The 14247-nt window shown below is 37.8% G+C and overlaps 1 protein-coding gene across 2 annotated transcripts in view; it reads left to right on the top strand.

Moving 5' to 3' along the window:
• The window catches only part of LOC150075172 (polyamine-transporting ATPase 13A3-like), a 409674-nt gene that overhangs the window by 329110 nt on the left and 66317 nt on the right, over positions 1 to 14247 (top strand). For both annotated transcript variants that reach the window (XM_090388296.1, XM_090388295.1), the window contains one exon: positions 8594 to 8690. In XM_090388296.1, coding sequence (XP_090244422.1) covers positions 8594 to 8690 — 97 coding nt within the window. The remainder of the gene's footprint in view (positions 1 to 8593; positions 8691 to 14247) is intronic.

Here is a 14247-nt window from a genome sequence, read left to right as displayed (position 1 = left end):
TAGTGTTGTTCTCTGTTACATGCATTCATTTCATAATTCTTCTGTAGTGTGAAGCTAATTGACAGTCTTTAAGTAAGATGCCATTTAAAATTTCTGTTGTACCTGCAAGATTTTCTATATATTGTAAAATTTGAACAGGTAACACATTTTCCTTATGTATTGTATGTAAACTGACTTTTCAATTTAAAGTGGCAAGAAATGGAATGTAATCAGACATTTGCAAACAAATAAGCATGTGGTGCATAGAAAAAAATGCTAAGATAGACGTTGCATTTTGTGATGATGATGCCATATGCTGAATGTTTATTTGCATTTTTTTTTTTTTTTTTTTTATAGAACATAATTTTCCTCTGAGTTGTGCTGATCATGCAGATGCATTGTTCAAAATATGTCTTCCAACAGCAAATAGAAGGCATTGTTAGTGAAATTCTATGGATAGCAAAATCAGAGGTAGTGATGACTGAAAAATAGGGCATTTTTCAGTTGCTACTACAGAAGAAAGTAATTCCAAGCTATATCCCATTGTAGTGACCTTTGGTAATAAAAAAAAATAATAAATAAATAATTAAAAAAATACTTTAAATTAAAAGCAGTTTGCTTTTGGTGCCAGCATTGGAAGGTGATTCTACAGGATATAACGTTGGGTATCCTTTTCTGTAGAGGCCTCTGTAGCCGAGTGGGAGTGCAGTAGTACACGCTCTGAGTAGACCGGGGTTCAAGCCTCTGACTGCTGAATACGGTCGATCTGCCAACCCCCACTGGACCAGCGTGGCAGATTATGGTCCATTTCCCTCAGCATGAATTGTTGAGGAGGCTTCCATCCTGCAGTGGGTTGATAATGGCTGCACTTTACCTTTTTTTTTTATCCTTTTCTGAACAACCTGAAAGCATGCAGGATTCTTTCAGAAAACAGTCAAGCATGTAGTGTTGATAATGCATACATTATTGTAGGTTTAAAAGTTGGAGTAGTAAGGGTATTAAAAGAAGAGATTGGGCACTTGGTGGTAATAGACTGTCCTTTTCACCTTATTAATTTGTGCCCTGAAAAGGGAGCTGCATGCCTTCTTTTGAAAATGGAGAAATACTTGGTGGAAATTTACTACTATCTAGAAAGAAATGCTAAGAGGAAAGATATGATTTAAACGATTTCAACTGATTGATGCCACTGAAGTAAAAAAGATTTTGAAGAATGCACGTACATGGCCTTGGCTAAATTTGTAACTATAAATTAGACTGGTAGAACAGTGGCAACATCTGAAAAAGTCTATTTAAAGAAGAGTTTAGATGTGGTGAGAAAACCATATGAGCACTTTTTAGAGTTAACAAATTCAAAACTACAAGTGATCACTGACTGTTCAGATCTTCATGATCCAAAAGTTTTGAAAGAAGACAAATTGGTAGACTTGAGAAAAATAACTTCTGAATTGCAAACTTCTGCTAAATCCTAAACAGGCCAAGCAAGCTAATAATTCTAGGAATGTTATCCTCACTCATGCAGAAAGTCTGTTAGTGTTTCAATCTCTGACTTAAATAAAGCAATTTACTTGTTTCTTGTAAATGTTACCCGCATTTGAAAATCAAAACATAGTTAAACATAAGAAATTTTAAGTTTGATCTGAGGTGGATGGGGGATCTATCCAATTATATTAAGGGAGGCAGTGGAGGAAAGAAGCAAACCCTTAGCCCTAATTGTGAGAGCATCCTTGGATTCAGAGGAGGTCCCCGCAGACTGGATATATGCGAAAGCATCCCCAGTTCACAAAGGGTGACACAAGTAATTACAGACCTGTTAATTGAACTTCTGTTCCAGGGAAAATAATGGCATCACTGGTAAAAGAAGTAATGCAGGCTCATCTAGATCAGACCGCATGGGTTTGTTAAGGGGAAACCTTGTTTGACCAAATTGATTGCATACTATGATGTAGTCACAAAGGAACTGGATGCAAAAAATAATTTTGATATCATATACTTGGATTTCAGGAAAGCCTTAGATACTGTTGCATGTATGGATAAAGGGATGGTTGAGTGGGAGAAGACAGAGTGGTAATCAATGGACATTGCTCTTTGTGGACTAATGTTATTAATGGAGTCCCCAGGGTTCGGTGTTGGGCCATTGTTGTTTTCTGCATTCATCAGTGATATTGATGAGGGCATGTCAGGCTTAATGTCCAAGTTTGCAAATGAGACAAAATTGGCAGGATGGTTAATGACAGTATACTACTGCAACAGGATCTAGGCAGGTGAGCTGAGAAATAGCAATTGAAGTTTAACATTGATAAATGCCAAGTACTGCATATGGGTAGCAGCAATTGCAGAGTAACATACCAACTGTGTGGTACTACACTCAGGTTAGTAGAAAATGAAAAAGATCTGGTGGGGATGGGTATTCTGGAAGCCTGATTTTAGGAAGGATATAGATCTGCTGCAATGAGCACAGAAAAGGGAAACGAGACTGTTGAGCGGAACAAAGGGGTGCTCTTACCAGAATAGGCTTCAGGTCTGCAAATTGCAGCATCTGGAGACTAGGCACCTACAAGGTGATCTGATTGAGGTGTTTAAGGGTTTGTATGGGCTGAGCAAGCATCACTGCTGATGGGATTCTTCCTCTTGCTCAGGCCACACATGAGATAGGCACAAATTGAAATTGAGGAAGGAGATGGCTTCTGGTTCTTCCTTAAATAAATTCAAGGAAGAACCAGACAAACTATTGGATGGAATGAACAGTTGAAATGGGAGGTGTTGGGTTTTTTTTTTTTTTTTTTTTTGCTGATTCTGCATACGCTTGCTTTTTTGCATCATTTGCTGCTGCTAATGCTAATAACTTTTCAGTTCAACATATCCCACCTCAAAGTATGTTCTGAGGTCATAACATGTTGAAGCATGTGATGTGAAAATTTATTTTACCAACGGTTTTCAAATATTCCAATTCCATTTTGGAAATCAATTACTACAGACTAAAGTAGAAAAATGATTCTGACTTACTCACAAGGTCAAGGTGTGTTTATTTGCTGTCTCCAGGGTTTCCCCTATATGCCCTGTAGCATCTGAAAATGCATAAGGCCAAGGCCGGCAAGTGTATGTATGTAGGTATGTAAGTATGTGTGTTGTTGTGTTGAGTGCTGGCACCTGACAACTTAGTCACAGGAAATGGAGAGTATAAAACAAGAGGAAAAGATTCTTCTTTTGTTCATTGAGGAAGTACTTTATGGCTGCATGTGGCTACATGACATAGGTTCCCATTGAAAAATAATTTTCTTATAAGTGCCCAGGTAGCACAAATTTCATTGGATGGCAGTGCATCATTTTCAAATTTAAAATTTTTTATGGTCAAGTTGCCAGTACTTGTAATTAAAGATAAAGTAACACGTGTTACAGTATCAGTTATCAATTTCAGCATGAGAATCTACCGGACACCATCATGAAAGAAGAAAGAATTGATTTACAGTAGTTTTTGGTGGTGGTGGGAGGGGGGGGGGGCTGACAAATGCACATGGAAGCTTGAAATAAAACAAATTATCCTGAGTCATGCTATGTTCTGCATTGTAACAATTCCCCATAGCAATGCTGAGTGCAAGGGAATATCAACCCAAGTTAGAGAAACAGAAACTGAATTCAGATCTTCTCTTTCTGGTGCAGGTTTAGAAATGTTCCTGACACCCCAGTGTCAATAGCAGAGTAATTGTTATGAACAAAACTTTGACTGAAGATTTCTGAAGAGGACAGAATCTGCAACAGTATGTTATTTGAAGCAGTCAGAATTAGTTTATGTGTAAAGTGTTGTGGGTCTAATGGCACCCGGGGTTCCCCCTTCTCTGCTGGGGGAACCACATCAAGTATTAGTTTGTGTGGTAAACCATCCTGTGGCTGTATTTTAATATAAAATGCATGTGTGTTTTGTACACACATTTTATTCAATTCAATTTCTAGTGTATTGTAGACTTCGAAAAACTTTCTGCTTCTGAAAAATCTTCTGTTTTTCTTCTTGTTGTTTGGGAAGTACTCCCGCTTACATGCCCCATCTGCAATTTTTTGAAAGTCAAAAGTTGCAAACTATGGTATAGCAGGAATGCTTTCTTTTATGAAGTTGTGTTCCCTGATGGTTTCTGTCTCTTCTTACTGGTCATGGATCATCGTGATATAGGCTTGATAAATTCTACCTTATAGTTTTTGAGGGATGTGCTTGTGATGTTAAGGAAGACTGGGTGAACATTTTGTTTAACTGCTCTCAGTATGTTGATCTTAGGCAGCAACTGTTTGCTGTAACTGGGACTTTGGTACCTGATCAAGAAAGTTGCTTTTGGCAACCAAAGAAAACTTTCAATAACTTCTATACAGCAGGTCCCCGTTATAACGCGGTTCACTTTACGCTGATTTGCTATAATGCTGTTCTTATATTATAACCCGTATCTGACTATAACGCTGTCACAGATCACTATAACGCTCTTTTACAGATTGCATTTTTGGCATATTTAACAAAATCTTTTCATTTGATGGAGTCGATAGCTTGAAAATGAATAGCAAAACAGCATTAAAACGTTTCCTTCAGTGAAATTTCCTTGCACACTAATTTAATTGCAGTACAGTGACTTATGTAGTTCCGAGATCAACATTTTAAAAAATGATCAAGTATTTTGATTGTAATATTTGCGTTATATGCATTTATCCGAAGTCTAGTCATCACTCAGTACAGTATTAGCCATTGTGCATAACGGACAGTTTACTTGAACATTGTACAGTCAGTCCTCGTATAACACGTGTTTACACTACACAAATTCGATCATACACGATTTATAAATAGGGGAATGATATCTTATATAACACGAACCGAATTCGCTTATGCACGATTCGCCTTTGTTTACAAGAAATAGCAGTCGAACCATTTTTACAAGAAATGGCAGAATCACCCCAACCGAACGCAACACGATAGGAATGAAGAGAAGATTCTGAAAATGTATTTATGTTTTTTATATCAGTGAAGGGGGAACACATTTCACCATAATAACGTAAAAACCCACACAATTCCAGCTATCGGTATAATCGCAAATGTAATTAGATCGAGTTTATAGCAGATTCCACTAGCAGAAACGCAACTGGAAATTGTTTTTATTGTTTTATGGTAGTAACCCCCAGAAAAAGTGCTTTAGTAAAATGTGAGGCATTAATAGTGTATCTCTGCCTTTACAGTGTTGTTTATTCAGTTGCTACACGCGCGCAGCTTTGTTTATGTGTATCAAGCATGCCTCCTCATTTTGTAATTGTGCTTTATTCCCTAAAAATTAGTAAAATACTTAAAAGGTGTGAAAAGGAAGCATTCTGGTGAAGACACTGCAGATTCAGAGAGAAAAAGAAAAGCAATATCGATAAACAGAGGCGGACTGGGTCAAAAATTCTTACCCGGGGAAAATTTATAATGACCTCATACTATGGTTTATGGCCAAAATCACTCCGGCCCACCGGGGTTTCCTGGTAAGGCTTTATGGCCAGTCTGCCTCTGTCGATAGAGAAAAAATATGAAATTGTGAAACGCTTTGAGCGAAATGAAAGACCATGTGATATTCCACGTGCTACAGACCTAAATGAGGCAACACCGAGAATTACAAAGAATGCAGAGAAAATAAAAACAACTTTCATAGCAGGAACAACTCAAAGTGTAATTAAAAACGATTAGATTAAGACACAAAGAATTCGAAGGGATGGAACGGCTGTCATCTGTTTGGATATACAGGTGACCCCCGCTTAACGCTCATAATTCGTTCCGGAAAAACAGAGCGCTAAGTGAATCCGCGCTAAGCGAGCGCCGCATTCCCATAAGGAAACATATGTATAAGGTAACGAATAACATCAGCATAGGATATTTCCTAATCAATAATAAACGGTGGTGAAAAGATGTACAAATGTCAGTCAAAATATTTAATATTAAAATATTTGTACATATAAAATATTCTGCATTACATACGTATATAACTACGTCGTAACTACTTAGTATCAAAATTAAACTTAAAATTCCAATTAAAATCATGAATTTAATTGATATAAATTGATTTTAATTGATTTAATTTAATTGATGAATTTAATCATGAAAAATGTGTCGATTTTGGGTTGGCTCTCTTCTAAATAAACTAAAAGGGGTATTAATTTTAAATCCCCCGCAGCGTTACCACCCAACAATAAAGTCACCCGATCCTTCGCCGCTTTGAAACCTGGCATGTTTTTTTTCTTCTTTCAATATGAAACTTCTTTTAGGCATTCGTTTCCACAAAAGTCCTGCTTCATCTATGTTAAAAACTTGTTGAGAAGTATAACACATAATACCCCTCTTCAATAATTTTAATAAGTTCTTTTTTGAAAGTTTCGGTTGCTTGATCTGCACTTGCGGCTTCTACCTAGATTTTAAATAATCTATTCAACCAGCCCTTACCAGTTTTAAATGGTTCCACATTTTTTTTTTTTTTTTTTTTTAGGTGAGTTTTCTTCAGATCATCATATTGACTAATCTCTCTCTCTCTCTCTCTTTTTTTTTTTTTTTTTTTTGTATTTAACTTAACTGAATTCTGCATTGGATATTATCTTCAGTAAAATTAGTTAACATCTTTCCATTTCAATCCTAATAGTCAGCCTAGCCCTATTATAAAAAAAATAAAGAATTAATTCTTTATTTTTTTTATAATTGTTCTTGCAATTAAACTTGCAAGTCCTAAATTATGGCACATATCCGCTTGTCGTTGACCGGAATCGATTCGCTTCAAAACGTCTAATTTAATTTTCAAATTCAGTCTTTTTCTTACATTTATAGTCTTCGTACTGCACCCAGACATTTTTGCTTTTTCATTCTTATCGGCCATTATTAACTCTTTGAAAATGTAACTGCGTTGGTTGCATTAATTATGATACAATGTTTCAGTAAACTGTCCGTTTCGCATGATGTCTAATACGGTACTGAGTGATGACTAGACTTCGGATAAATGCATATAACGCAAATATTACAAACTTGATCATTTTTTAAAATGTTGATCTCGGAACTATGGAACGAGTCACTGTACTACAATTAAATTAGCACGCGAGAAAATTTCACTGAGCGTGGTAAAATTTCTCAAGTCTGCTTGGGAAACGTTTTAATGCTGTTTTGCTATTCATTTTCAAGCTATCTACTCCATCAAATGAAACGATTTCATTAAATATGCCAAAAATGCAATCTGTAAAAGAGCGTTATAGTGATCTGTGACAGCGTTATAGTCAGATACGGGTTATAATATAAGAATAGCGTTATAGCGAATCAGTGCAAAGCGAACCGCGTTATAACGGGGGCCTGCTGTAAAATCAAACAAAAAACAAGTTTGCTTACGATAGAAGCAAAAGCATTAGCAATATTTTATTACGTAATAGTCGTAATAAAATACGTATGTATTTTATTCGTAAAAAATACTTACGTATTTTTTATTTATTATATAGAGATGCTGGAACGAGTACAGAGAAGGGCAACAAGATTAGTGAATGGAACAAAGGGGTGCTCTTACGAAGAAAGGCTTAAGTTTTGCAAATTACAGTGTCTGGAGACTAGGCACCGGCGAGGTGATCTGATAGAGGTGTATAAAGTCTTGAATGGTTTGAGCATGCTCAGTACCGATGGGATTCTTCCTCTTGCTCAGAATAATCACCTGAGAGGGCATAAATTCAGATTGAGGAAAGACAGATTTAGGATTGATGTGTGGAAATTTGCCTTTAGCCAGCGGGTAGTTGGTTGGTGGAACAGACTTCCATCCCTTGTTGTGGAAGTTGATAGCCTAAATAAATTTAAGGCTCAGCTGGACAGATATTTGGAACGAACGGAGGGGTGAAATGGAAGTGGGGTTTTTTTTTTTGCTGATGCTGCATAAGCTTGCTTTCTTGCATCATATGCCTCTACTAATGCTAAAATGCTAATGCTAATATTATTTTATTAGGCCCAAATTATACTTAAACTTATTAAGTTTAACAATATTATTCAATGATTAAATATTAATTTAATAATACTATTTCAATATTATGCACAGCATTAGGCTATTGAAACATCAAGCACTGCTCTTGCAAGGTCACATTCAAAATACATTCATTCCAAAAGACCATTAATGATTTGGGGTGGGAACCTCTTGATCATCTTCTCTTTAACCCTTGACTTGCCCAACCCTTAAACAGCTGCTTGTGGCAATTTTTTTTTTTTTTTTTTTTTTGACAGTGTTGAAGTGTTTTGCTTGATCCTATCACAAAATTTGATCAGGTGATGGGATCAAGTGAAGCATTTAAATGTTTTTTTTTATTATGTTAAAAATAAATGCTATCATTTGCTTAGTTTCCTGCGTGTCTTTTTTTTTCCCGTAGATTCCTCTCATAGTTAACTAGTGCCCAAAAGTTAATATAGAAGTTGTAAAGTACATCAACTAATATTTTTATAATTAAATTGTAATTAAACTAAATGATTTATGTAAGAAGAATTTAGTTAGAGCAGCCCTCTATTTAGTTATTATTGTTCCATAACGATAATGGTTATTCAAAATTGTGGTCAAATTTAATAATAAAAATTACATTTGCCATGAAGTTAATTGTTAATTTTTTTTAGAGAAGGTCGAGCAACATTATCAGCAACATTTGGTGCATTTCGTTATATGGTCTCCTACTGTTTTGTGCTGTTAGCAGCTGTATTAATGCTCTTTTGGGTAAGTAATGTTTGTAGTTATATGTCATATCCGGTTGCATTGATATCAAGATTTAATAGAATTATTTAGAAATTGGTAAAGAAATCAGAGAAAGTTTATTGTCCATCAGCAAAAATAACACAGGCAGGAAAAAAGGTGCCAAGTTTTATGAAAGTCATTTATCTCTCAAATTGTAAGGCTACCATTATGAATTACTACTAAGAAACGACCTCTATATTAGTTGTACACATTGGCACTAATGATATTAAGAGTAGGAGACCGGCGGAATTACTTAGCAAGTACAGGTCACTGTTGAAAAAAAGCCGTGAATTAGGGTTGAATTTGAAAGTGTCTGCAATTCTGCCCAGACACGATAGGAGGGAGTATATGATGAGAGCCTTGTCGATCAATTCGGCCCTGGAGGGATTGTGCAAGGCTCAAGGGCTAGAATTTTTTTCAGCCTGGACTGTACTTGTTAACAGGAGAGATTGCTTCTACAGGGATGGGATACACTTAAATAGAAAGGGGGCAAGAATTTTTGCTGATGCTGTCGAGGCAGTGTTAGGTGGGTCGGAAAACTGCTAGTTGGGGGGGATACAAGGACTAATAGATTAACAGTAGCCACTGGAAGAGGTGGAAGTGATTCTTGCACTGCTTCTATTGAAATGAGCAGAAGCCTGAAAAACAAGATGCAGGATATTTCAGAGACTGCTGGGAGTCATTGCGGTACAAGTAAACACATGGGTTGTGTTAGGGTAGCTAAGAATAGAAACAGGTGCATGTATACCTGCGTGTACACCAATGCTAGGAGTTTGGTAAATAAATTTGATGAATTTGAGGTATTGCTCAAAACATCAAAGGCAGATATTGTTGGGATATCAGAGACGTGGTGTCACACAGATATAAGTAATGCGGAACTGGAATTTGGGGAATACAATGTGTATAGAAAGGATAGACAGGACAGGAGGGGAGGAGGGGTTATGCTATTAATTAAGAAACACAAAGTCCAAGGAAGTGAAGCCAGTCGACATCGATGGACAGGGCAGTGTCGAGTCAGTTTGGTGTGACATAAGCATAGGGAAATCAAAATTCAGAGTAGGAGTGTGCTATAGGCCTAATGACTCTGATGAGTATAATAAGAAACTGTACAGAGAAATAGAGTCTTATAATGGGAGATTTTAATTTCCCAGATATTGACTGGAATTTGTGAGTTGGTCACTCGCACACTAGCAAGGCTTTTGTGGATTTATTGGATGATTGTTTTCTACATCAGCATGTTCGTGAGGCAACAAGAGGGAGCAATACTCTTGATCTGATTATCAGTAGTGATTCTTCATGCATTAAGAATCTGCAGATAAATGAACCACTAGGTGGCAGTGATCACAGTGTGTCGAAGTGGGATTTACTCAAGGAGGTAACTACCATCAGAGGTAAAGGGAAGGGTTTTTGTTTTCGTAAAGGCAACTATGATGGTCTGAGACAGTATTTAAATTCTATACAGTGGGACCAACTGATGATGTTACCAACAGCAAACTCAAAATGGGAAGCATTCAAGGAACTAATCTTGGAGGCTACCAGGCTTTACATACCAACTAAGAAATATTGTTCAAGGTTTAGGACTAAATGGTTGTCAGATGAACTAATCAGACATGTGGCAGAGAAGAAAAATGCATGGGATACATACAAGTTAATGGGTGACATGGAAGCCTATGATAGATATAAGTTGGTCTGTAACCAAGTCACAAAGGAGATTAGGCAGGCAAAGGCAGACTACGAAAAATCCTTGGCAAAGGATGCAAAGAAAAACAGAAAAGAGTTCTTTACATATTTAAACTCAAGAAGGAAAGGGATGAATCAGATTGGCCCACTGGATATTGATGGTTCAACAGTTGAGGATCCTGCTCAGGTGGCTAACAATCTAAACGAGTATTTTGCATCTACATTCACGCATGAGGAGTTATTCAGGAAGGAGAATGATGTAGGTAAAGTAAACATTGGCAGTGAGCTGAATGATTTTGTAATAACTGAGAGGAAAGTGGAGGAGAGATTGTTGAGGATAAACATAAAAAAGGCACCTGGGGTGGATGGGATCTATCCAGTTATATTAAAGGAGGCAGCGAAGGAAGTAAGCAAACCCCTAGCCATAATTATGAGAGCTTCTTTGGACTCAGGGGAGGTACCCATAGACTGGAGATGTGCAAATGTAACCCCAATTCACAAAGGAGGATCAAAGGCTGACACAAGTAATTATAGACCTGTTAGTTTAACTTCTGTTCCAGGTAAATTAATGGAGGCACTGGTTAAAGAAGCACTGCAGGATCATCTAGACAAGAATTCAGTTATAGCTCAGACGCAGCATGGTTTTGTTAAGGGCAGGTCTTGCCTGACCAATTTGATTGGATACTATGATGTAGTCACAAAAGAACTGGATGCAGGGAATAACTTTGATATTATATATTTGGATCTTAGAAAGGCTTTTGATACTGTTGCACATGGAAGACTGCTGCACAAATTGGAGCAGTGTGGCATTGGAGGCAAATTGCTGCTATGGATAAAGGGATGGTTGAGTGGCAGAAGACAGAGAGTGGTAATCAATGGACACTGCTCAACGTGGACTAATGTTATTAGCGGAGTTCCTCAGGGTTCAGTGTTGGGTCCGTTGTTGTTTTCAGTGTTTATGAATGATATTGATGATCGGATATCAAGTTTAATGTCCAAGTCTGCAGATGATACAAAGGTTGGCAGGGTTGTTAAGGACACTACTGACGCTATGCTGCTGCAACAGGATCTGGAAAGGTTGAACAGATGGGCTTAGAGGTGGCAAATGAAGTTTAACATTGACAAATGTAAAGTACTACATATGGGAAACAGTAACCCCAGAGCAACGTATCAACTCTGCGGTACTACACTGACAGTGGTGGAGAATGAAAAGGACCTGGGGGTAATTGTGCAGGCAGATATGAAGTTCTCTGAGCAGTGCAGACGAGCTGCAAGAGTAGCTCATGGTGTCTTGTCAATGATATACAGGAATTTTTCTAGCAGGGATAAGGAGGTGATTATTCCCTTGTATAAGGCAATGGTTAGGCCACATCTTGAGTACTGTATACAGGTCTGGAGGTCTCATTTCAAGAAGGATGTAGAGCTGCTGGAACGCGTACAGAGAAGGGCAACAATATTAGTAAATGGAACAAAGGGTTGCTCTTACGAAGAAAGGCTTAAGTTTTGCAAATTACAGAGTCTGGAGACTAGGCACCGGCGAGGTGATCTGATAGAGGTGTATAAGGCTTTGAATGGTTTGAGCATGCTCAATGCCAATGGGATTCTTCATCTTGCTCAGAATAATCACCTCAGAGGGCATAAATTCAAATTGAGGAAGGACGGATGTCGGATAGATGTGCAGAAATTTGCCTTTGGTCAGCGGGTGGTTGGTTGGTGGAACCGACTTCCGTCACTTGTTGTTGAAGTTGATAGCCTAAACAAATTTAAAGCTCAACTGGACAGGTATTTCGAACGAACGGAGGGGTGAAATGGGAGTGGTGTGTGTTTTTTTTTTTTTTTTGGCTGATGCTGAATAAGCTTGCTTTCTTGCATCATATGCCTCTACTAATGCTAATGCTAATATGGGGTCTTCCTCCCAAGATGGTTGTACTGGTGTTTACTTCATCTCTATACTTCTCTTTTTAGAGAAGTGTTATATATTATTGTTACAGCACAGGAAGACTGTTAGTGGTGGTAGAATTAGTTTGAAAGATTTGGCATCTTTTTTTCTTGCTATGTTTATAATTAAGGATGTAAGCCTTACCATATCTAAATAATAAGTAATGTAAGCAATAATAAGTTTTGTAGTAACCCATTTGTGGGTTACTACAAAACCATTTGTGGTTTTGATAATTTTCAGGAAACAAAAGAGAGAACATCTGGACAATACTATAATATATTTCCACCACACTAGCCAAGGTCCTTGAGGCTGTCGCAGACATTCTCTCAGATATGCCAGACAAGCTGTGCTTGATACCTGGGATTCTAAAACGCTTATGGAACTGATATTTGAGTGACACTCAAGTCAAGTGGACCTAATTTCGGCAAAGCCCGGACAGTCTGTAACAGCCAAATCCTCTGCTTGCACCTTCACGATGGTGGGACTGTTAATAATCCTGGGTGTAACTCCCATGTGCAAGCACACCATGGGTGACAACCCAGATGTGAACCAACATACCCTCTGTGTTACCAGGCAATACTAGGTGGCAGATAACTCTCGTCAATCGGTGTAATACCACCACTTTGCTTATTGGAGGCTTGAATTGGTGGAACTCATTTAGTCTAAAGAGCAAAGTTCCGGTCAACACTCCCACGTCTCTTCCATCATGCAGTACGATTGATGTCTTTTGAGGTTATGATGAACACCGTGGCGAGATAAAAACTTGTTTACATTTCGAGGGTACAGTTGTAAAACAGTATTCGCAGGCCAGCCGCTAGTTAGTACACCAGACCAAACCTATTGGTAACTCTCTGAGGCTTCCGGATCAGCTAGTGTATAATCTTACTGCCTCTACTCTGCCAGATAGCAACTGGAGGGAGTCCGAGTAATGTGTATGCAGGGCGGGGGGGGGGCAAGTTATGTCAAGGATGTATTCTTATCATGTATATGCCATATCTAAGAATTTCATTCAGCATGTCTCCCCCACCACACTTTTTCTTACTATTGAATACACCATGAATTGTCACACTAATAGAGCAAACTTATCTGTGAAAAAGATCTAAACCTCCCAAACACTTCCTAGTTCATTTCACAAATATACGTGGTCTCAGTTCTAATCTCAATGATGTCCATTTCTACTTAGTCTGACAAACCCCATGTACTTTTTCTGACAGAACCTCAGTTATCGGTTGATTCAACCACTGCTCATCTAAATTTCCCAAATTATTCTCTGTGTGGTTCCTTTTGCCTCAAAGGTAGCACTTGTGCATATGTCCATTCCAATATTCCCTGTCAGAGACTTGGTAATTTGGAATCTCCTCTTTCGATCTTTTCTGGCTTATCTCTCTACCGTGTTGTGTCAAATTCATCTGTTGTCTCTACCATCCTCCCAACTCTACTAATCACTTGGAACTCCTTGACTTCCTCTCTTTGTAACTTCATTTTCTCCAGTCTATCTTTCGTAACAGTGAGATAATTTTCCTTGGTGATTTTAATGTTCACAACTCCAGCTGGTTGAGATGCTGACGCTTTTGCAATTACTAATGATCTTGCACAGATTGTTCATTTACCTACCAGAATACCGGTCAGTACTAACCATACAGCCAATTGATCTTTTGGTCACAAACAACCCTTTTAAGTATATGGTAAAAGGCACCTCAAATCACAACTTGGTGATTGACTCTTCTCCAATGGAGCCTTTATCTCATGGCTTTTTCGAACCTCATGTTGTTCGGCATTACAAGAATGCAAAATGGGATAACCTGCGAGATTTCTTTTCTTCTTTTACTTGAATTACTATTTCAAAACTTTGATGCTAACGTTTGTTCAGATCGTGTCAGTGAAATTATTCTTGTAGGAATGGAATCCTTTATGCCACAC

This window comes from Mastigoproctus giganteus, chromosome 14 (assembly GCF_048544385.1).
Source record: "Mastigoproctus giganteus isolate SK-2022 chromosome 14, ASM4854438v1, whole genome shotgun sequence".
NCBI classification, from domain to species: domain Eukaryota; kingdom Metazoa; phylum Arthropoda; class Arachnida; order Uropygi; family Thelyphonidae; genus Mastigoproctus; species Mastigoproctus giganteus.
The sequence above is the reverse complement of the archived record's forward strand: the minus strand, read 5'-3'. Positions and strand labels throughout refer to the sequence as shown.